The sequence below is a fragment of the Lathamus discolor genome, chromosome 1 (assembly GCF_037157495.1).
Source record: "Lathamus discolor isolate bLatDis1 chromosome 1, bLatDis1.hap1, whole genome shotgun sequence".
Classification (NCBI taxonomy): Eukaryota; Metazoa; Chordata; class Aves; order Psittaciformes; family Psittacidae; genus Lathamus; species Lathamus discolor.
The window spans coordinates 113,447,613-113,470,864 of record NC_088884.1 but is presented as its reverse complement, the minus strand read 5'-3'; the positions used below and the strand labels follow the sequence as shown (position 1 = coordinate 113,470,864).

Sequence of the window (23,252 nt, the reverse complement as noted above, 5' to 3'; positions counted from 1 at the left end):
AATAGGATGCTGGTTCTATTCGGTACAGTTGATAGGTTTTTAGTTTCTCTTTGGGGAACTGTGTCTGTTACTTAAAACCAGTCCAAAAGTCACCATTTATGTTTTCAGGTGGTTGGCAAGATGAGACATGGCCCGATGGCTGGACTGCAGTGACAAGGGATGGAAAGCGCTCTGCCCAGTTTGAACACACACTCCTGGTCACCGATACAGGCTGTGAGATCCTGACACGGCGGCTGGATAGTATTCGTCCCCATTTCATGTCCCAGTGAGAGTTTAGACTGAGCAGGTGGAGCTGAATGATCCTTTTTTTCTTTGTGTCTCTGTACTATGCATTTTTTTAAGAGTACAGAATAGAGGTTTCAGCATTTACTTTGTTCTCAGTGATTGTAGGTAAGAGGAATATCTTGAAGAACCTGAGGAAAGCGGAGAAGAATTTAAGGAATTTCCTGCTTTACCTACAACACTCATGCTGTATTTTTCTTTTTATTTCAATTATCTGTTTAGCACCTTTCTTCCAATTAGACCCACAGTTGCTTCTGTTACTGCCATGATATTAGCTAGAAAAGTGTGGGTAACCTTTCCCACTGGGACTTGACATTTTGGGATCCAGGTTTTTTCACATCTTCAATGTGCCCTGTCACTCTTGGGATGCGGGTGGCACCTGAGATTTTAAGCATTTCTAGTTCCAAAGACTTGCTCCTGCTTCTGGAGGTACTGTTCTAATAGGCTGGGCCTTGTTTATCACTTGAGAAGGGGGCAGAAGGGAGAGACACATGCATGTTGACAAGAATAGGCTACCCGTACCTTTATCTCTGTTCCCATCTCCCTTGTGATGGCCTCTGTGGTGATTGCAACTTAGGTGACACACTGCTAACGGCAGGACTTGTTTCTCTTGCTGGAGATTTGATAGTATGGGCTTTCTACAGGGAAAAATAATAAATTCTGTCTTATATGCAGCTCCCTGGAATAAGCTGCTTCTCAGCAAAGCAGTATTTCCAGGCAGTCCTGCTCCAAAAGCTCAGTGAAGCTGATGCGTCAGACTCGCCTAGGTAAAGGAGTGAAACAAGTACCAAAAAGATCCCAAGATTCTTGGGATCCCCGAGCATGTGAGCTGTGGGACATTTTTTTTTAAAGGTACCCCCACATAGCTGTGGGGTGTGGGATTTGCAAGACTTGCAATGAAACGAGTCGATGCGTAACTCAAAACAAGTCTGTGAGCAAATGAAACACCTTTGATGCTGTATTCATTTTCGTTTGGTAACTCCTAAACAGGTCGTGGTTTTCCCTCCCTCAGTTAAGTGAGTTTCATGCTTTTGGGAACGCTTAGGGGGCAGCTATGAAAATGATCTTTTTTTTTTTTTCTCAGACTGGGTATAGAGTGGACAATGTTAGTGTGAGTATATATATATATATATATATATATCTATATATCTATATATATATATATAGATATATATATATATATCTCCCTTTATTTTCTGTTCATGGGTAATGATGAGCTGGAAACTGTCACGTTAAAGGCTATGGATTGATTAAGCCTCTCTTCTCTGTACCCTTTCTTTTCCCATACTCACTTAGGTCCTTTCCACCATCCTTGATGTCTCAGCTGAGGGAATTTATTTTTTCTTCTGAATTGTAATGAAACATGTTTCAGACCCCGTTGCAGACTTAGTCTTACACCACTGTAATGCAAGAAATAGTTAAACCAATGCAGACATTAAATCACACAATCATGGGCATAAAATACACCTTTTACATGGTGTCTGGTGAATTTGTTGCCACATTAGACCCAAGCACGAGGTACTGCATACCCTCGGCTCCCCTTAGCACTGCAGAATTTAGGTGGGGGAAGGGGGTTAGTGCGTCACAGAACTGGACTTGTGTACTACCAAATACCAGATTTGCCAGAAAATGTCTTCTCTGCCCTGAGTGCCTCAGACCTCTGTTGCTGTAAGAGCATCATTGCAATGTTTTCATTACCTTTATTGTTATTTTTAATTATGCAGTAAAGTGACCTGAACTGATGCATAAGGAGTGCATGTGTGTGTGTGTGTGTGCGTGTGTGTGTGTACAGATTTTAACAGAACAGACTGTAGTACTTGAGTGGAATTACTTGTGTTGAATGAGACGTAATGTATTGAGGAGATGACTGTCCTGAAGGTTTGCCCACCATATCATTCAATTGAATGGTTACAATGGTCTTGCCTTTTCTATATGTGTATGTATGATCGGGGTGGGGGGGGCTTCACTTTTGGTCTATAAAATAAAAGTTGCAGCTGCTTTTAACAGAAATAACTTCTTGTGATCCAACCCAGATGTGACATTCTTGGTTATTATCCAAGTTTGCTTGCACTAGTGCAAGCCCTAATGGTATATGCATGCAACCAGCCAAAAATCTCCCTTAAACCAGCATGTGTGCCACTGGAATACCTCTTTGTCTTTGTACCAATACAACCACATTTAACGCTGCACGTTTTTAATACAGGTAAACTCTGAGGCTATGCGTTTTTGCCTATGAACTGAAATAATAGTGTGAGAATTGTTTATACTGAGTTCATACTACTGCAGTATTTCTAAACAAGTAGAAAGTTTAGTCAGCATCTACACCAGGTTTTTCAACACGAGATGGCACATCAGCCTGGAGAACAAAACTTGCTCTAAAATATTGTGAAAGTAATTTCTCACCTATCTAGCTGAAACTCTGCTTGAAAATACTAGATTTGTACTGACTGGATTGGGAAATTACCTGGTTTTGATTCTTACAGAAGCTGCTATTCACTTAAAAAACAAAACCCCTATTTTCTAATGACATTTTTATAAATTGTATACACTTTTGCAAGAAAACCAACCACATTCCTGCAATTAGTTCTGAAGCAATCTCTTAGTATATTCCCCTTACTATCATGTAAGAGAGTATGGAAACTCTTCACGCTGCTTCTGCAAGTTGACATGAATATTGGAGGAGAGAAGATTCGATAGCCAATTATGAATAAAAGTAACAGGATGAGGAGAGGGAACAAGCTGCATCTTGGTGGAAACATTTTGCCCACTGAAGTCCTTACAGATGGTACAGTTCAGTCTGCTGATCACCAAGAATGGGGTACAAGCTCTTGACTTCGAGTCCTGTTGCTAGCTGAGCAACTTCAAAGAGACTATTTCACACATGCTCCATTGAAACTACTTTGCAGGACAAAGTAGTCTGAAAACAGCTATATAACAGCTGGGCCATCAGTTCTTCAGGCTGGGAAGAACTTGTAAGTCTTTGAATGGTCTGGTATTACCAAATGTCTTTTGTTGTTACTTTGGTATGACAAGACTAGCTTTCCACTCTTAAGATGCAGATTCTCTAAGTAATAATGTAATGCAGACAACATGATTATATGTTCTTGATCTAGTCTGCACAGCCTAGAGGAACAACTGTTATAGTATAAATACTTTAAATATGTTAGTTCCAGTTGGGAGTAGTTCTGTTAAGATGTTGAGCTAATATTCTGCTGATACCACCTTAGAGAATACTCTCACTGGAACAGCTTGACAGCAAGTTTCTGCTGATTTGTCTAATGTTTAGCCAGCATTTCTAGCTATAAGGTACTGACACTTCACTGCTGTGGTGGAGGGCTCATGTTCCTGGTTCTCTTCTGGTTGCTCAGGATTGAGTTCTTACGACAGTCACAGGAATCAATGTTGTTGTTTACCTTGTCTAAAATGAAGTTAGAAAAGCAGCTCCCTCAACTATTTTTAGAATGCTCTAGGGATACCTTGCTAATGACAAATGGGAAAGATATAATTGTCCTAGTTGTATAGCAGTGGCTTGAGTAAGGTAGTTGTTAGTGTTGAGAGGGAATTTCTTCTAATAAGACCTTTGCATTCGGGGTTTTCTGGAAGAGTTGTTTTGACAAGGCTCCCTGAAAACAAGAAACTTCTCTCTTAAGCAGTGTCCTTGGGTCATTGAAAAGCACTGACTTTTGCTGTTACAACTTCCCTTTAACTGGATAGCCTTTCTGCCTCTACAGTCTGTTTTCTGCTGTTCCTCTGTGTTTTTCTGGATGTGTGGCACTGCTTCCAGGTTTCAATTCAAGGAAGTTTTATCCAGTCAGATCACTTCAATTATAGTTAAGGAGAAAATCTGCAACTCCAACATTAAGATCTAACCCTCCCCCGTCCAAAAAAACCCACAAAAACAACCAAAGTAATTCCACAAAACCCTGAAGCCTTTATGAAACAATGCTCTTCACTGTTGTTCCCCTGCATCCGTTGAGAGCAGACTGTTGCTCTAATAGTAACATTCTGTGCTTGACTAACTAGTGGTAACAATCCCACACTGTTTATCAGTGTTGGCTGCAAAGGTTGCTTCAACTGTGCCAGTACGTTTAAGGAAATGGCAAAACTGCCACTGAATAAAGTTTTAGAGGACACCACTAAGGCAAGAGACTAGAGTAGTCTGTGCCATCACCTTTACACCAGGCCTACCTACAGGTACTGTAATAAGGCAGAATAGGGACTTCCCAAGTGAACATGGGTACAGCTGGACACTTAGGTCACACATCCAACCACATTCTGCTGTACAGCTGGCTTCAAGGTAGAGCTGGGTGGAACATCATTGGGAGTCCTAGAGCAGCCTCAAAAGCCTGACAACTGTCAGGAGTTCTTGCCACTCTCTCAGTACAGTTTCAGCACGTCAGTGCTGCTTCTCGACCCAGCTGTGCTTAGCAGACTACCTAGAGAAATGAATCGCACATAATTTCCTACTGCTGCTGAAGAATGCTCTGTCATGTACACATATACTGTAAAATCATTAGAGGAAAACAGTCAAGACACAGCAATCATAGTTGGAGTCTTACTGCTCAATAATTCCAACACTGCTTAGAAATAATCTTTTATTAAGTCAATTAATGGAGTTAGGAACTATTGAATTTGCAGAACAAGTTCCACAACCAGTGCTAATTATATAACACTATTCAGTGGTTACTGATTGTTTTTGTTATTTAACGTTCAGAATGCTCACCCTAAAATACAAGATCTTCCTAGTCCCTGGGAGTTTTCATTTGCTTGGTTCTGTGATTCTCTCAGAAGTTCCATTATAAAAGGAGAGTTACCATGTTGCTGGTCAACTGGAAGGTCCACATTTGGTTCTAAAGCTTTAGAACAGTTCGAATGCTTAAGATGCAAAAGGAAAAGGAAAAAAGAGTTACCAGTAAGTCCATTTTCTCCCCTTTCTTCCCTCCCTTTCATTGCTGAGACATACTTTAACTTTTGTCTCTTTCAAGAATTAAGTTATGCTTATGCCTATAATATTTAATAAAAATCCTGTTTAAAAATGGGTTGGTAATGCTTGTTATCTTTGGGGTTCTTTTTTTATAGTCTCTCCCCCAGTAAGATAAAGTGGAAGCTTTTTCAAACTCTGAGTGTCAGTTTTCAGGAACATTCCCTCTTCTGGCTGCTTGCAGAATTTAAAATAACTTCCATTATTAGTTTCATAGGACATGCTCAGGTAGGAAAAAAAAGCAGTTTGTAACTGGCAAAGGGGATCAGCTGCTGGGTGAAATTTGCATAGATGCAGTGTTTCCAAGTGTAAAAAGTACAAAAGCAGTTACTGGTAACTGACTTACTTGAAATAGGAATACATTGAGGTAAAGAACATAGTTACTATTTCAGTAGCATATTAACAGAGTATTCCAAGTGATTGTGCTGGTGATCTATCCCAAGTAGTTTGAAAACATACTGAAATCTACTATTTAACTAAAATAGATAATACCTTAATGACTTGTACAAATGTATGAATGTGAACTCCCCTTCAGTCTCCTGAGGAAGAATGTTTTAACAGTATTGGAAGCCCAAAACAGACTTGTCCCCATCATCAGCTTTACATTCCTGTGTAATTCCATTATAAATTCTTGCTTCCTTTTTACTCTACGCCTGTGTTTTGCACATGCCTAAAAGCTCAGAGAAAGTGTATTTGTTTATCTCTGAATGAACGTGTGTGGTATATGTCAGCCTTTATCCTCCCTGTTTAAAACATGATACTGAGTGGGGAACCTGTATTTTGACAGTGCCTCATCAAGAAATGTCTTCTGCACCTTTCAGTATTATAAACATTACCTCTTTCCTGCATGCATCAGCTCAAAAGCCTCATTAATTTTGTCAAAAGGTAGGGTGTGAGTCACAAATTCATCAACCTTGATCTTTTTGGACATGTAGTCAGTCACCAGTTTTGGCACGCTGTCTACGCTCTTCCAGCCTGAAAGACACAAAGCACGCGATTGTGTTTTGCCTTTCCACCCACCTCAGAAAAAACAGAAGGAAAAAAAATACAATCTCACGTAGGCACTTGTGTGATACATATGAAAAGGAACTAAGATCAGTGACATGTTTGTCCCTCCTGCTCTAGGCAGGCATTAAGGAAAGCAAGACAATAGCTAGGTCTGGCAAGAGCACACATTATTCAAACACCTAAGTGCACTAACTTTTCACTAGGTACTTCTGCATTCAACATAACAGCGGCCCTGAAAAAAGGCCCTAGGAAAGCATGCATGAAGCATCTCTGTCAGCACCTCTGTGTATCTTTATAACCCAATTAAGTATTGTATTACTTGGAGAAAGAGCAGTGTAATAATAGCATCAAGTTTGGGTATTTCCCTGAGCTTCAGCAATTACTGAATCCCTGAGCAATCAGTAGCTCTGAAAGTGGCAGTGTGGTTTTGGTTTGACACAGAAAATGTGGATCAAGCATTTGCTGCTTTTTATTTTAAAGCTCTTTATAACGCATTCCCACGTTAGCCCTACAATCTGCTTAGTGATTCAGCAACACAAACATGTTTATGTGAGTCCTCATCTTCCCAAAGACTAGGTCCTTTCACTGGACCAAACTGAACCAAACCTTTGTTGGGTGATAAAGCAGTCTACAGTGCTCCTTTAGTACCGAATAGCATATAGCTATAGCTCTCCTCAAAACATATGAGATATCACAGTGTTTATTTGTAGCCTGTCTCTAGGAGTATCAGCTTTTAAAAGTCTTAATACTGGAAGTCAACACAGCATTTACAAATAGCCTATCAGCTGCAGCTTTCTTGCAAAGGCAAGGTGGTATGTTCTTCCCAGCTTTAACCCATAATAAATCATCCCCATACCAAAAAGAAAGTTACCTCCAAAGGCAGTTCCTTTCCATGTCCGCCCAGTTACAAGCTGGAATGGCCGTGTGGAGATCTCCTGACCAGCAGCAGCTACTCCAACAATCACACTGACTCCCCAGCCTTTGTGGCAGGCTTCCAAGGCAGCTCTCTTCACAGATAGGTAGGACAAAGCAGAGCATGTACCGCTGATGTTTTTCCAGTCTAGGCAACATAAGGTTGAGCTTCTTTTCCCCCAGTTAATGCATTACCACACTAGTATTTAAGGAACAATAAATACACTAAAAATAGCATTAATTTTTCCATTCACTTTCTTCTTTTTACATCCCATCTGGCTTCCAAAGTCACTCTGAACTCCCACTGGGAGTTGGGATAAACTGTAACCAGAGACTGTGTAGACAATGTTACTGACAGTTAGGAATGCTGTTGGAATTCCTGAAAACCTAGCCTTACACTCCGTAGTACTTCTGCATTTCCAAAGGTTAAATTCATTATCTGAGGAACTGGGAAAATATTGAGTGGTCCTTGAGATTTTGCTGTTCATTGTACAATATATTTGTTGTGGGTTTTGTTAATTTTTCAATCTGAAAACTCAGGTTTTCAAAGAATTCCCATTAAGGAAAGAAAAAAAAAAAAAGATTGTAAATTTCCCTGCCCATGGCAGAGGGCTTAGAATTAGTTGAGCTTCAAGCTCACTTCCAACCCAAACCATTTCCAATGATTCTATAACTTGAAGTGCCATTTTCAACCTGAGAACTAGCATCTGTTTTCACTGCATAGTTAGGATTGGATCTAAAATTACCTTTTTATTCATAGCAGTTATCATTACTATTTAATAAATAAATTAGTATGGCATGTTTGCTGTAACAAGAATGCAGCTAATTTTGCCATTCAGCTGAACAACTAAGTGGCAGCTAGCTGTGCCCACCCTCTACATACTACTGTGACGTAAACACTTACCATGACTCCAACATTACCAATGCACTCAAATGAGTAGTCAACACCACCATCAGTCATCTCCACCAGCACCTCTTGTATGGGCTTCTTCAAGTCTTCAGGGCTAATGCACTCAGTAGCTCCAAACTCTTTGGCTTTGGCATACTTATCCTTGTTAAGGTCGATGCCAATGATCCGGGAGGCTCCAGCTATTTTACAGCCCATAATAACTGCCAGCCCAACTCCTCCTAAACCAAAGACGGCACATGTAGAACCAGGTACTACCTAGGAATAAGAAAAAAACCATTAGAAACACACAGAAAATTCATCCTTCTACATGAGTGGGGACACAGGTTAACAGGTCCATAATGAAAGAAACATGAAAGCAAATATGAGACTTTATCACTTAGGTAAGGGAAACTATACAGAAGTTTCATCCAAAGGCTCTTTAGGTACGAAGCTTTTCTTTTTGCCCAAAGACTCAACTCCTACAACCTGCCTGAGACTCATACACACTCACCTACCAGCTCTGCCTCATCCTGAGCTTCAGACTATCAGACTTGCAGCAAGATTAAGATGAATTGGAAGAGTAATTTATATGTAGCTGCTATCAAAAGGGATGCAGAATCTTCTACCTGGATTTCCTCTAAAGGACATCAGGTTCTTCTGGCCTTTACAGAGAAGTTAGACATTCTTAGCTAAACTTCAACGTAGCTAAAAGTTGAAGAGAAGAAGAAAGAATTTGGTACATCTTGTTTACAGTTCTAATCTAGTCCCTCAGCTATCTGTGTACTTTGGGTCAGATACAGTTTCAGAGAAAATCCAGAGACAACCCCAGCCTTTACCTTGGCAGTGTTAACAGCAGCCCCATAGCCAGTGGAGATGCCACAGCCCAGCAGGCACACTTTATCGAGAGGTGCTGCAGCATCTATCTTGGCTACCGAGATATCAGCCACCACAGTATACTCGGAGAAGGTGCTAGTCCCCATGAAGTGGAAGATCTGCTTTCCTTTGCAAGTGAATCTGCTGGTACCATCAGGCATGACTCCTTTCCCTTGAGTAATTCTTAAGGCAAAGACAGCAAAGTACAATCAGCATTTTAAGCAGTCAATATCCCAGCAGACAGTATCCATTAAGTAACTAAACCAGAGATGCAGTTGCACACTTGCACTGTCATTTTTTAGTAATTCCAATAAACCCAGGAGTTCACAGAAATTAGATTCTGAACTCTTAAAACTGCATGCTGTTAATTCCTCCATGGAAGCACTGAAAGAAATTGAGTTTATCAACATGCTGACCTTGCTGGTTACCAATGCTAGCTGCCTGTGCCACAGCACCACAACCCCATCTTCACCTCCTTCAGTACATCCCCCTTAGTACATCTCCCTTGATTAGCACCAGCCAACTGTGTCACTGGGGGTTTTGTTTGGGAAGCTTTTTTTCCGTCCAGAATGGGAGCTGGAAATTGGCTAGGCAGCAGGTGTCAAGGAAAACAGAGCTTTCTGTATGATTCTGTAACACTTGATAACTTTGGTGTTCAATCACAAGAGCTTACCTCCCTAAAGTGCTTCCCTTAAGTATGGATTAAATATGGAGTCAGAGCATTTATGTTTTCAAAGCTGTGGACACAAGCTAGCAGTTTCCACCTTCACATACATGAAAACAGAGAAACAGATTTATTAAAGGGCAAAAAAAACTGCAATCATTTTAGGAAAGAATGTAAAATAGTGCATAACTGACTCCCTAAAAACACACTTTCCAAGTCACTAAATGATGCCTCAAGAGACTTACTCTCCAAAGATAACCCCTGTCTATTACTTTAGGTAACTAGAACAGCTATATATTAAACAAATACTATACTTTGTGTCAAAATAAAAAGCATACAGACCTTATCTTCTGGCACAGATTTGTTTTAGGATTCTTACAGAACTTGCACTCTCCACACTGGGGGATGTACAGAGGGATAACAGTGTCCCCTAAGGAAAGGAAAAAAAAGTACTCTGTGGGCTAGGGATCAAGTCAAGCAACGCAAGAGGAAAAAATTAAGTTACTAAGATTTCATGGCTTTTATGTGACTTCGTGTTCACTTAAAACCTCCTCTGTATCTCAAGAACAGTTTGCGGTATACAGTAACACTGTTTATGGAGAGTTCTATCTAGAACACTTCTCTCATGTCTGAACGGATCCTGAGCAGTTCATCATTCCAGAACAAATAGGAATGTTACTGTAAAACAAAACAATCCCAAATCAACAGCGAGTGACATGATTAGTAATTTTAAAGCCTTCAATTAAACCAAGAGTTAACAACTATCATTTGAAAAAGAACAAAACCAAAACCTCTTAACTATATGCATATAATTTCAAGTAAGAAATTGGTATGGTGGGTTCTTTCAAGCATTAAACCAAGAGCACATTGAATAGAGCTGTGTTGTATCTCACAGACAAGAGAAACGTTCACAGGCAGACACACTAGAATAAGACAATATAACTCCTGTAATATAGCACTTCAGTGGCCCGATTTGACAGCTGACCATAGTAACGAAACACTTAAGGAAGGCGTAACACTTGTAAGATATTTTCTTACCTGGCTTTACTTTTGTTACTCCTTCCCCAACACTCTCTACAATTCCTGCTCCTTCGTGACCCAAGATCACAGGGAAACATCCTTCAGGATCAGCACCACTCAGAGTATAGGCATCAGTGTGACAGACAGCAGTGGCAACTATCTGCAAAGAAATATATAATCTGAGGGCAACTTGAAGTACAGAATAGTAGCACAGATCTCAGTATTTCCCTTCGGTCAGAAATTCAGGGCAAATATGCCAATCTTGGCAGCGTCTGTGTTATGGCCAACATACAGGAGTGCCAAGGCAAGGCACTTTTTCTTACTTTGAAAAAGTAAAGTTGTGATAGTACATCTTTCCTCATTTCCATCAACTAAACTCTGACATGAAATTAGCAGAAGATCAGGAAGATCAGACATCTAGTTTCCTAAAGCTAGAAATCAGTACATGGAGTCATCTCAAAGTAGGCTGGCATCTCAGATTTGAAGTTAGCCTCTCAAAGGTAAAATGACCAGAAAGACCACACAGACCTCTCAATACTGCATAAATCCAGGTGAAGTCTTAAGCACCATGCACAGACCCTTTCTACAGGGATAATTTTCACTTTAATGTGTACTTTTGGGCAGACGGGGCTACTTCAAAGTCCCGATCAAACCAGAAACTTGGGTATGGGGAATACAGGAGACCAAACCACAGCTCAGCAGGCAGTAACTTAAAGCCTGACTGAAGTAAAATCCATCTTGTTACAGCTGCAACAGGTCACAAGCTGATGGCCTCCAAACAAGATCAAAGGTGTTCCAAGCTCAGATGTCTTGTAGAAGCTCAGTTGGTAACAACTGGAATTGATCCCCAAGACTAGCCATGATCACTAGAACAGATTGTGAAGTCACATTCATAGAAACCCAGTGGTCTTCATAAACATAAGAGCTAATACCATAATTTCCTTCTTTGTAAAGCCAGCTGAGATGCTAGTTTACTAATGCTATCTGTTCAACATCTCTTCTGCTGGTAAACAAACTGTTCAGCTTTAGTACATGGTCTCCCAAAATACAGTGTATACAGCTAACAGTTGATATAATTACCTTGATACGAACTTCATGAGCTTTTGGTGGAGCAACCTCCACCTCCTCAAGAGACAGAGGTTTACCTGCCTCCCAAGCAACAGCAGCCTTGCATTTAATAACCTAAAAGACAACAACAACAAGAGGACATCTGTTGTATGGTTCATTTAAAACAATTCTTGTTCAGCCAAGTGAGAAAATGAGAGAACACTACTGGCTTTTGGAAGGAATCCCAGAGCTGAAATTCATAATTTCAACACAAAGGTTTAATTGCCGTACATTTGCTTTCAGGAAGCCAAATAATAAATAAACCAAGATCTGAAATCGGGATTTCACTCTCTTACTGAGCAAAAACTGTAACAAACCCAGGAGTGCTTAGGTGGTACTTAAACACTAAAATGGGTACGGAGTCCTGTCTCTGCTTCCTTACGGCTTCTTGTGCTCCTCCTCCCTGGCAGAGCATGAGAGACTGAAAAGTACTTCATCAGGGTAAGCGCTACTTGGCCATAACTAAAACATCAGTGTGTTACCAGCACTGTTCTCAGACTGATGCCAAAACACAGCACTGCACCAGCTACTGAGAAAAAGAACTGCTACAGCTGAACCCAGGACAATGTGACACAGTAACTAACTGTGGAGTCACAGTATGGGCATTCTGCCCTAATCTCTAAATATACCAAAGATTTTGCCAGAAAATCTAAATTCAAGGCACAAAAGGAAAGAGAAGCCAACATTAGGTAAACAATTTACTCATTTTCAACCTATCCCTCATCCTCCTCTCATGAAGTCACTTATTCTTGCACAAGAGACTGTATTCCTTAAGTATGAATTTCCACAAGCTTAGTTTAACATAGAATTAGAGAGAGGAGAAATGTCTCTTTATGGGTTAAGTTCTGATCCTCCTAAAACTAACATTATAGATCTGGGAACGTATTTTGAAACAGTAACTTATGATTCAGAAACTTCTACAGAAGCTGGCTTTTGAAACTGCAGTCAGCTCATACAGCCATAAAGGCCCCATGACTGTTCAGAATGGGTATCAGAAAAGCCCCATCTTCTGCCCTCTCAATATTCAAAGCTCCTGCTGTTGCTTTGCTGAAAATACTGAAGCCAATAACTGGAAAAAAAAAACCCAAAACACAACCACTTTCACAGAATCACAAAGTATTTAGGGTTCAAAGGACCTTAAGATCATCTAGTTCCAACCCCCCTGCCATGGGCAAGGATGCCTCACACTAAACCATGTCACGCAAGGCTCTGTCCAACCTGGCCTTGAACACTGCCAGGGATGGAGCATTCACAACCTCCCTGGGCAACCCATTCCAGTGCCTCACCACCCTCATAGTAAAGAACTTCCTCCTTACATCCAATCTGAACTTCCCCTGTTTAAGTTTTAACCCGTTACCCCTTGTCCTGTCACTACGGTCCCCAATGAAGAGTCCCTCCCCAGCACCTTTATAGACCCCCTAAAGCTCTTCATTTTCTCTATTAATGTACCAGCACAGGAACACAATGGTTCGGTTGCTTGTACCTACACATATGCTCAGCTGTCTCTGTCTCACTCAAGATGAAACCAAGCCCTCAGCAGAGACAGCAGCTGTCCTGTCCGCTCAGAAACTGCTCCTGTCCAAGCGAGACCACGGAGCCTGCTCAGACCTGGGCCACTGAACTGCTGCACAGAACTTCAAGCGGTAGTCAGTAGGTTCAGACTATTGTGTTTTGGAAGCAGCGAACTCGCCAGGCAATGGTTCTGAGAGCTGCACCGAGAACGTACGGGCACCACTGCCGGCGAGTGGCCTCGCGGATCGCGCTTGTTTGCCAAGCGGCATCGTCCCAAACACGCACCCGTTCTTTCTTCTCCCCCCCAGCAGCCGCAGAGGAAGGTGCACGGGGCGAACTGTGCCCGACCACCTCCCACCCACCGCAGCTGCCGGGCGCAGTGAGCCCCCTTCCCCTTCCCTCGCGGTTACAGCCACAGCCGCCCGCAGCGCCGGGCCCGCGCAGCTCACAGCCTGCCGCGGGCTCTTCCGCCACCGCTCCGAGCGCACAGCCGGGGCCCTCCGGGCCAGGCAGCCCGCGCGGGAGCCGGCTGCAACACCCGCCGGGGAGCAACGCGGCGCTTCTGCTGCCGGCCTCGCACACGCTCACAGCCGGAGCCCCGCTAATAACGGCGCTAACAACGGCGCCGTGATCCGCCCCGCGCTCCTTACGCTCGCAGGAGCGCAGCGAGGCCGCGCCAGGCCAGCCCCCGCTCCCGCGAGCGCTGCACGCTCGCCCCGCACGGCGCAGGCGGGAGCGACCGAACCAGCAACGGCCCGGGAAGCCGCCCGGCGCCGAGGGACGGAGGAAGGCACCCGGCTCCCTCAGGCTCGGCGCCCGGCGCACGCCCGCAGCCCCGCGGCGCCTCACCCCGCTCGCCATGGCACACGCCCGCGGCGGCCCCGCGGAACACGGCGGAAGGAGACAGGACGCGACGGAGCTCTGAAGTAAGCCCCATCCCACGCTGGGGCGCATGCGCGTAGCTGGCGCGGGGGGCGGGCTGAGGGGCGGAGTGGGGCGGTGTTGGGGATGGGGGCTGGCTCCTTCACTCCCTCCTTCGGCGCCCGCCGGTGATGGCGGAGCAGGAGCGCCCACAGGCGGTTACAAGCCTCTTGCGGCGTTTTCCTTCTTGCAAACCCCGGTCGGGCGGAGATCATAGAATCATAGAATAGTTAGGGTGGGAAAGGACCTCAAGATCATCTAGTTCCAACTCCCCTGCCATGGACAGGGACACCTCACACTAAACCATCCCACACAAGGCTTCATCCAGCCTGGCCTTGGAACACCGCCAGGGATGGAGCACTCACAACTCCCCTGGGTAACCCATTCCAGTGTCTCACCACCCTAACAGGAAAGAACGTCCTCATATCTAACCTAAATCAACCACGCAAGGGAAAGCCTAAAGATAAATCTGGGGGAAGGTTTATGCTGGTACCTCCTTGCTTGCACTTGGCAGTGTTTTCCTCTGCTATGTAGAAATACCTTTGCTGGACTTTCAAACATAATTATTTGGCCAGCTGTGAAACCAGTGGCGTTTTAGGAATCGAGCAGAATTTGAGGGAGGGACTCGCTGCTTACCTGCTCGATTTGCAGTCCTGCCCAGCTGGCGAGCGCTACCAAAGGGCAGGGAAAGTACCCCTCTGTCCGCCACCATGACGCTGCGGCAGGTAGCGGAGCTCAGCTACGAGCCTGGCAGAGCCTCCTGGGGAGCCGGCGGCTGCGCGCACCGCTGCGCACAGGGCAAAGCCCGGCCGCGGCTGGCTGCCGCAGGCAGGTGCCGGAGCTGCGCGGAAGTTCAGCTCTACCGCATCTCGGGAGCGCGCAGGCAGCGCGCAGGGGAAGCAGCGCCGGGCCACACCACCAGGCGGCGAATGCTCCGTCCCTGCGGGTGCTCAAGGCCGGGTCGGACAGAGCCTTGGGTGACTTGGTCTAGGGTGAGGTGTCCCTGCCCGTGGCAGGGGGGTTGGAACTAGGTGGTCTTAAGGTCCTTTCCAACCCTAACCATTCTATAACTGTGATCCTATGATTCTACGATCTGGTATTTGCCAAGGAAGATCAGGCCTTAGCAGTTAACGTCACAGTTAGGTATGAGAGTTAATCAACATCTTTGGTGGATGCAGTAGCAGAAAAAGTAAAGAAGTACCAAAACTGAAAAGATCAAGTTCAAAAACTAGCTAATGCCACTGCTATTAAATTTATGGGATTTCCCTTAAGGGTGAGTGGAAAATGGCATCAACACAATCACAAGCTACTAGTTGAATTAGGACTCTCCGTTTCCCAACAGGAAAAAGTCACTTGCTGCTTATCAAGTAGAGCACTTTTCACATAAGTAAATATACCGCATACCTTGTAAACTAAGGTACGGTCATTTGTGAGATCTTAGCTTGTGTCATGAATTGTATGAATTATAAATTATAAACAAACAAAAAGTGGTGTCACTAAGAACACTTGGCTGCCACAACACCAAAGGGCTCTGGTAGTATATGGGGACATCAATGGACTTGAAATCATAATGTGTTACCTACTCCGCTGAAATGACACCGATTACCTGCCTTTACTCAGGTGAATGAGCCACTTTTACTTGGCCTGGAAAAGGAACATGTCTGATTTTATATATGTTTGATAAATAGCAACAATCCAAGTAACTGGTAAAGTTCAAGTTATAATTGACTTAAGGCAGAGTTATTTTATAGCGATTTTGTTTCATCTAGGTTTAGATTTCCTTCATAAAAGAATTTGGTTTTTAGTCCCAATCCTGCACAAATCTAGTTATGTGTTTATATTTATTACAGAGTTACTGGGCTAATTGATTACTTTCTCTGAGACCTGTCATTAGTATAAAATTAAGGCTGTGCAGACACATGCAGTATTAGGGAAACACTGTTTATTGGGAGGAAACATTGGGAGGAACTTCTTGTAATGTTTTCTCGGTAAGAAGGTGCTAGCGCTCAACTGTAACATTTAACAAGTTATCTTGGCGTTATCTCATTACCTGCAGTCTTACTGTTTTATGTTTTAAAAGTAGTTAGGAGAATCACAGGTAATTTTCATAGCAGGTCAAAGTGAGTTCTGTGTGAGAAGCTACTGTAGGTTATCAGAGCAGATGGAATTTGTTTACCTCTGATAGCTCATTTGTGTATTCATGTTGTGTTGTGTAATTGCTGATGGTGCTGAGGGGTTTCCAGAAGCTCAAAGGACTATGGACTGGGATAAGAGTTGCTCAAAAGAGATCAAAAGGCACTATAGAGCTTGGGGTCCAATGTCCAGCACTGAAAGAGGCAGTGACCTGCTCACAGTGACAATCCTGTTCTTCAGGGAAGATTTTGCACGGTTGTGCTGTACTATTCTGTGGAACTTGGTGCTGAAAATATGTTAAAAGTCCAACAGCGTTTGCAAAAATGAAACCACATCCATGTATGTGCGTATAAATGTTACATGGCAATAATAAAGTTATCTACTGCTTCGTATAAAATGCTTCAAATAATAAGGGACTACCTACCGTCCCTTGTTACCTTTCAATGCTAGCCACTCCGTATTTGTGAGCTGCACTTTTTTAAATACCTGCTAATTCGTAATGCGTATTTGTTAAGTATCAAATACGTTTGTTAGATAATGAGACCAACCAAATCTTCTTCTGTCTCTAGAAGATCTGCAGATTTCCTCAGTTGCAAATTTAGTTTCTGAGGGTTCTGGGGGGAAAAATAAATCTCTTCTCAAACAAATTATAGTAAGACCTTAAGTAATTTAAAGAGAAGGCTAGTCACATTGCTTCCCTCTACACATTGCTGACAGAATATTTAAATAAACAACATATTTGGTAATGATTTATGAGGCATAGGGGACAGAGGTGCTAGAAGTTTGTATGAGGAAAGGAAAAGGGTTCAGGAAGCAGTGCTAACTGTGAGGCATGACAGTGGTGTCAACACCAAAAGAGTTGGTGGATGAACTCTGCTAAGTTTTCTCTACCAGATACTGCTACTGATACAGAATCATAGAATCAGCTAGGTTGGAAAAGACCTTTGAGATCATCAAGTCCAACCATTACCCCAGCACAGCCAATTCCACCACTAAACCATGTCACTAAACCATGTCACTAAACCATGTCACATCTACATGGTTTTTGAACACTTCCAGAGACAGTGATTCCACCACTGCCCTGGGCAGCCTGTTCCAATGCCTGGCCACCCTCTCAGGGAATAAATTGTTCCTAATATCCAGTCTAAACCTTCCCTTGCACACCTTGAGGCTGTTACCTCTTGTGCTATCACTTGCTAGTTGGGAGAAGAGACCAACTCCCACCTCACTACAACCCCCTTTCAGGTAGTTGTAGAGAGAGATAAGGTCCCCCCTGAGCCTTCTCTTCTCCAGAGTAAACACCCCCAGGTCCCTCAGCCATTCCTCATCAGACTTGTGCTCCAGACCCTTCGCCAGCTTCATTGGTCTTTTCTGGACCCACTCCAGCACTTCAATGTTTTTCTTGTAGTGAGGGGCCCAAAACTGAACACAGGATTCAAGGTGCAGCCTCATAAGTGCTGAGTACAGGGGACTTAACATGGAACAACAATCATTCCATTTAGGGTGTAAACAGAACAGTGGAAAAAGTGTTTCTCCTTTTGTATTTTACTAGGTACATTTGAGAAATTCAGTGCACAGTATATTGGCTAAAAAATATACAGATCAACACCCTGCCTTGTTTTGAAATGTATCTATCTCATGTTTTCCTCTCCCTAAAGCTGTTGGGCACAATCCATAGCAGAGTCATCTACTATGTGACTTTCATGTTGGAGCAGAGTACACTCATTAAATGTGCAGATAGCAGGAGGGTGAAAAGCACACTGGAAGAGGGGATTAGAAAACGATCCTGACAGCCTGGTGGAATGCTTTCCAAAACTGGGGTGCAGCTGAGTGAAGTGATGACCACAGAATGGCAAGTGGCAAGTCAAAACCAGTTCTGCAGAAGAAAAAAAGTCTGCAAAGAACAGTGGATGCTAAAGTGAGTTACCAATATCCTGCTGTTTGAGGGTAGAGGAAAGGCAAATACCATAGTGGCTGTGGAAACAGGAATACAGTGGGCAAGACTAAAAGTAACACTTCACAGTGGGAAGGACAGAGGTTATAAAATAGCAGTGTTAAGAAGCATGAAAAGTAGCTATACATTTGAGTGGGATATTTAGTCCCTCTGAGGAGATTAACTTTGACAGTATAATACAGTTTGAAATAATAACGGAATAGATGATCATTGGAAGCCTTTGAGCACAAGTTATCTCTCGGCAATGCTAATAACTGTTGATCCTGCACTGGGAAAAAAAGCTGATCTACCTGGTCTCTCAAGAACCATCTGAGCTCTGCTTTCAGACGAGTTCGTTACTTCAGTAGTGTTGTTATTTTATGCATAGCAGACTGTGGGTTTTGAAAAACTCATAGGATGTTTAAACCCCACACATTTGATCAGCATCATAAGAGAGCTATTTGCTTACCATTTCATTTATAGGAATGATTGCTAGAAGTACACATCAACAGTTTCACTGAAGTGGTGTAAATGAGAAGAATCTCATGATATATTGCATTTTTATGGGAACTAGGTTGTATTTAAAATACTGCTGTCCCACTGGTGCATTTGACATGGCTCTCGTAACATTTGCGTAAGTGGGAGCTCAGAGTATTTGACTTAAAATAAATGCCAAAGGATTATTCACATCACATACGACATCTGCATAGTGCTAGTTTACATGGTTCTAGAAGCAAAGATTGATTGATATTTGTGTTACTTGTACAACATGAAGACCTGGCAAGGGAACACTTCATGAGAAATGGTGTGTGACTGTCATCTCTTAAGAAAACAGTACAGAGTCACAAACAGAAAACTTTAAATACTTTAAATCATTTAAATACTTTAAATCATTTAAATGATTTAAATAAATTATTTAAATAAATTATTTAAATACTTTAAATAATAGTCTGTTCAGTATTGGGTTCTTTCCACATTAAGCTCTAACAGTATGTGAGAATCAGTGGAGAACAATGTCTGATACTCTGATGCTTCACGTATATGTTGTGGAGCAAGCCCATTTTTTTCCTTCTGAATTTTGCAATCTGATGTATGGGCTCATTGCCTATATAAACTGTTTGCTAGGACAGAGAAGTAAATATTTTTCTGGGTTAAAAGGTACCTTGCATAAACCTCCTGGTGTTTTATTGATGGCAGTTTTAGACTGCTGAGTTTACATTTATATTCTAGAAGAGATGCTCTTTTTTGTTATTTTAAGGAAACTGAGCAGTAAAAATGATTAAAATAGAATTGTAGCTGAAACGGATAAGCTAAATAATGGAAACCACTCCAAAGAGCAATGTGTCCTTCCCATTGCTAATCTGGAAACAAATGCCACACATTAAAATATTGAATGCACATGGCTGTTATGCGTAATTTGGCAACCAGCTAGAATCACTAGACTTACCATATACTCAACTTTAAGGTGATGCCAAGGAGGGACTGATAAAAAGGACAGAAAGATGATGGATGAAGAGGTTGAAAATAGAGATGGTGTAGTTAGTCAGACACCAGTAAAGAAAACCAGATTTACCTGGTCACACATGTGAACTTGACCCCAGCATGTCAGAAATGCCATATATTGATTATGGCTTTGAAATTTTGCATGAGAGCTCTTTTTGACTTGAAAGAGAAATCTTTGCTTAGGTGTTGAATCCCTCCTAATTCAGCCTTGAAGACCTTCATGATCTCATCAGCTCTTGCCCAGAAGCAAATGATAGACTAGAAGAGGCCTGTCCATTAGAAAGAATACAGAATCACAGAATCCCAAGGGTTGGAAGGCACCTAAAAAGATCATCTAGTCCAACCCCCCTGCAAGAGCAGGGTAACCTACAATACATCACACAGGAACTTGTCCAGGCGGGCCTTGAATATCTCCAGTGTAGGAGACTCCACAACCCCCCTGGGCAACCTGTTCCAGTGCTCTGTCACTCTTACAGTAAAGAAGTTCTTCCTGATGTTAACGTGGAACTTCCTATGCTCCAGTTTACACCCATTGCCCCTTGTCCTATCACTGGATATCACTGAAAAAAGCCTAGCTCCATCATCCTGACACCTACCCTTTACATATTTGTAAACATTGATGAGGTCACCCCTCAGTCTCCTCTTCTCCAAGCTAGAGACCCAGCTCACTCAGCCTCTCCTCATAAGGGAGATGTTCCACTCCCTTAATCATCTTTGTGGCTCTGCGCTGGACTCCTTCAAGCAATTCCCTGTCCTTCTTGAACAGAGGGGCCCAGAACTGGACGCAATATTCCAGATGCGGCCTCACCAAGGCTGAGTAGAGGGGGAGGAGAACCTCTCTTGACCTACTAACCACTCCCTTTCTAATGCACCCTAAGATGCCATTTGCCTTCTTGGCCGCAAGAGCACATTGCTGGCTCATGGTCATCCTCCTATCCACCAGGACCCCCAGGTCCCTTTCCCCTTCACTACTTTCCAGCAGGTCACCCCCCAACCTGTACTGGTACATGGGGTTGTTCTTCCCCAGATGCAAGACTCTACACTTGCCCTTGTTAAATTTCATCAAGTTTCTCCCCGCCCAACTCTCCAGCCTGTCCAGGTCTCGCTGAATGGCAGCACAGTCCTCTGGTGTGTCAGCCACTCCTCCCAGTTTTGTGTCATCAGCGAACTTGCTGAGGGTGCACTCAGTTCCCTCATCCAGGTCGTTGATGAAAATATTAAACAGCACCGGTCCCAGCACCGACCCCTGAGGGACTCCACTAGTCACAGACCTCCAGCTAGATTCTGCGCCATTGACCACAACTCTCTGCCTTCTTCCTTTCAACCAGTTCTCGATCCACCTCACTACTTGATCGTCAAGCCCACACTTCCTTAGCTTATCTATGAGGATGCTGTGGGAGACAGTATCAAATGACTTACTGAAATCAAGAAAAACTACATCTACCGCTCTACCATCATCCCTCCACCTAGTCACTTCCTCATAGAAGGCTATAAGGTTGGTCAAACATGACTTCCCCCTCATAAAACCATGTTGGCTGTTCTTAATGACCCCCTCATCCTTAATATGCCTAGAGATGGAGTCGAGAATAAGTTGTTCCATCACCTTTCCAGGGATGGAGGTAAGGCTGACCGGTCTATAATTACCCGGGTCCTCCTTCTTGCCCTTCTTATAGATTGGTGTGACCTTTGCCATCCGCCAATCCTCAGGCACCTCGCCCATTTCCCACGACTTACCAAAGATGATGGAAAGTGGCCTAGCAATGACCTCCGCCAGCTCCCTCAGCACCCGTGGGTGCATTCCATCCGGACCCATCGATTTACAGATGTCCAGTTTGCATAGCTGATCCCTAACCCAATCCTCATCTACCAAAGCAAACTCCTCCTTTGTCCTGACTCCTTCTGGGGCTATAGAAATCCGGGGCCCTCGGGGAGAGTCTGCAGGAGTAAAGACAGAGGCAAAGAAGGCATTCAGCACCTCTGCCTTCTTTATATCCTCTGTCTCCAGGGCACCCACTTCGTTCAGCAGTGGGCCTATATTGCCTCTTGTGTTAGTTTTATTTGCTATGTATTTGAAGAAGCCCTTTCTATTGTCTTTAACCCGACTAGCAAGATTGAGTTCCAAGGAGGCCTTAGCTGTCCTAATTGCCTCCCTACATCCTCTAACAACTGTCCTATATTCCTCCCAAGCGGCCAGCCCCTCCTTACTTGGTCCATGTGGCTGAAAGGATTTTTTTTTGTATACCTACGGAATGGGATCCTTTCCTAGCAGACTACCAATAATGATGTAACACCCCTTCTTGGATCAGGAACCATTCAGAATGCTACAGTGAGCAGAAATCAACTCTAGCTGTTAAACAAAATGATAGGTAAACTAATACTAATATTTTGAAAAATCAAAAGCCATCTGTTAATAGATGCAATCTGTTGCAAATCTGGTGCAAAACAGGTTAGTCCTGATCAGAAAAAGTGCAGCATTCATGGATCAGGAAGGCATTACTCTGTAGACCCATGCTTAGGACACCCAGCTACATAACTGGTTCACATGTCCATGCCTGTTACCCTGTCAGTTCACTCACCACACTTGGTGGAGCAAAGATGTGGTTCTTATCCAGGATTAGTTGCTTTCATGTGCTTTGCACTCTTCACTCCACAAGCAGACTGATGTGTCAGTGCTTAGCTGACCGTAACTGATCTGTTAAGTCAGAATCCGTATAGACAGGCAGAGGCTGTACGTGAAGCCAAGTGATGTTTGATAAATATTAGCGTGGTTTAAGGTCTAAGGAAAGGCCATTTGTGCTTTGTCACACAAAGGGTTTGTCTCGTGAGACGCCACTGGATTTTTCATGGCTTTTAAGGATTTTTCATAGTGTTACCATGTGTTAATGGGCAGACTGTGTTCTGATGGGGACTGTGGATCCTGCTTATTCACAGACAGCTCCTAAATGGAGGCTCACAGAGAGATGCTGCATGTGGCCCTGATTCCACCTGGAGCACCTCAGCATCAGAGAGCCATTGGGAAGTCTGTCAGAAACACACCATTCACAAGTGCACAATCACACAAATCAATCTTTACCTGAGGGTGGGTGGGGATCTGCAGGGAGAAACTCTTCGTAATGTCAACTATTTTGTCATTCCCCAGTCAGAAGCCACTTCATTCCTCCTTGTGAAGACAGAATGGGATGGCTGCCTTATAAATGTCCCTAACAAGAATGATTTTATGTGTTTATTGTTTTGGATGCCAGCAACTGTCCTAATAAAGACACTAACAGTAGGCATTTACTATGCTTGGCAGATTGCAACAACAGATATGGGCTTTGCATGATCCTGAAGAGGACACAAGCAAGGAGGTTTGTTGTACTTTATTCCATGGCAATATTTTTGGTTTTATTCTTCTACTCTCAAGACTGCTGTTATACACTCTACCCTTAATGCAGTAGGGAATGCCTTGGAAAAAACTTTTATCTGGCATATGGAAGATACTTTACCTTCTTTCTGTCCTCACAAACTAGGTTAA

General features: G+C 43.2%; 2 protein-coding genes across 3 annotated transcripts in view; one reads left to right on the top strand and one right to left on the bottom strand.

The window, feature by feature from the left end:
* Nucleotides 1–5,320, top strand: part of METAP1 (methionyl aminopeptidase 1) — a 28,977-nt gene extending 23,657 nt beyond the window's left edge. Inside the window, exons 11-12 of one of the 2 annotated variants that reach the window (XM_065691505.1) lie at nt 109–286; nt 382–5,320. In XM_065691505.1, coding sequence (XP_065547577.1) covers nt 109–269 — 161 coding nt within the window. In that variant the 3' untranslated portion in view covers nt 270–286; nt 382–5,320. Of the gene's footprint in view, nt 1–108 lie in introns of both variants that reach the window. The other variant, XM_065691496.1, reaches the window with a different exon arrangement.
* LOC136020414 (alcohol dehydrogenase class-3) lies at nt 4,864–14,221 on the bottom strand. Its single transcript, XM_065691483.1, has 9 exons — nt 14,098–14,221; nt 11,710–11,811; nt 10,648–10,789; nt 9,952–10,039; nt 8,909–9,128; nt 8,088–8,348; nt 7,143–7,278; nt 6,100–6,238; nt 4,864–5,157 (listed from the first exon to the last, which is right to left on the bottom strand). The coding sequence occupies exons 1-9, from the start codon at nt 14,200–14,202 to the stop codon at nt 5,133–5,135; spliced, it is 1,218 nt and encodes a 405-aa protein (XP_065547555.1). The 5' UTR covers nt 14,203–14,221; the 3' UTR covers nt 4,864–5,132.
* Between the last annotated feature and the right edge of the window lie 9,031 nt (nt 14,222–23,252).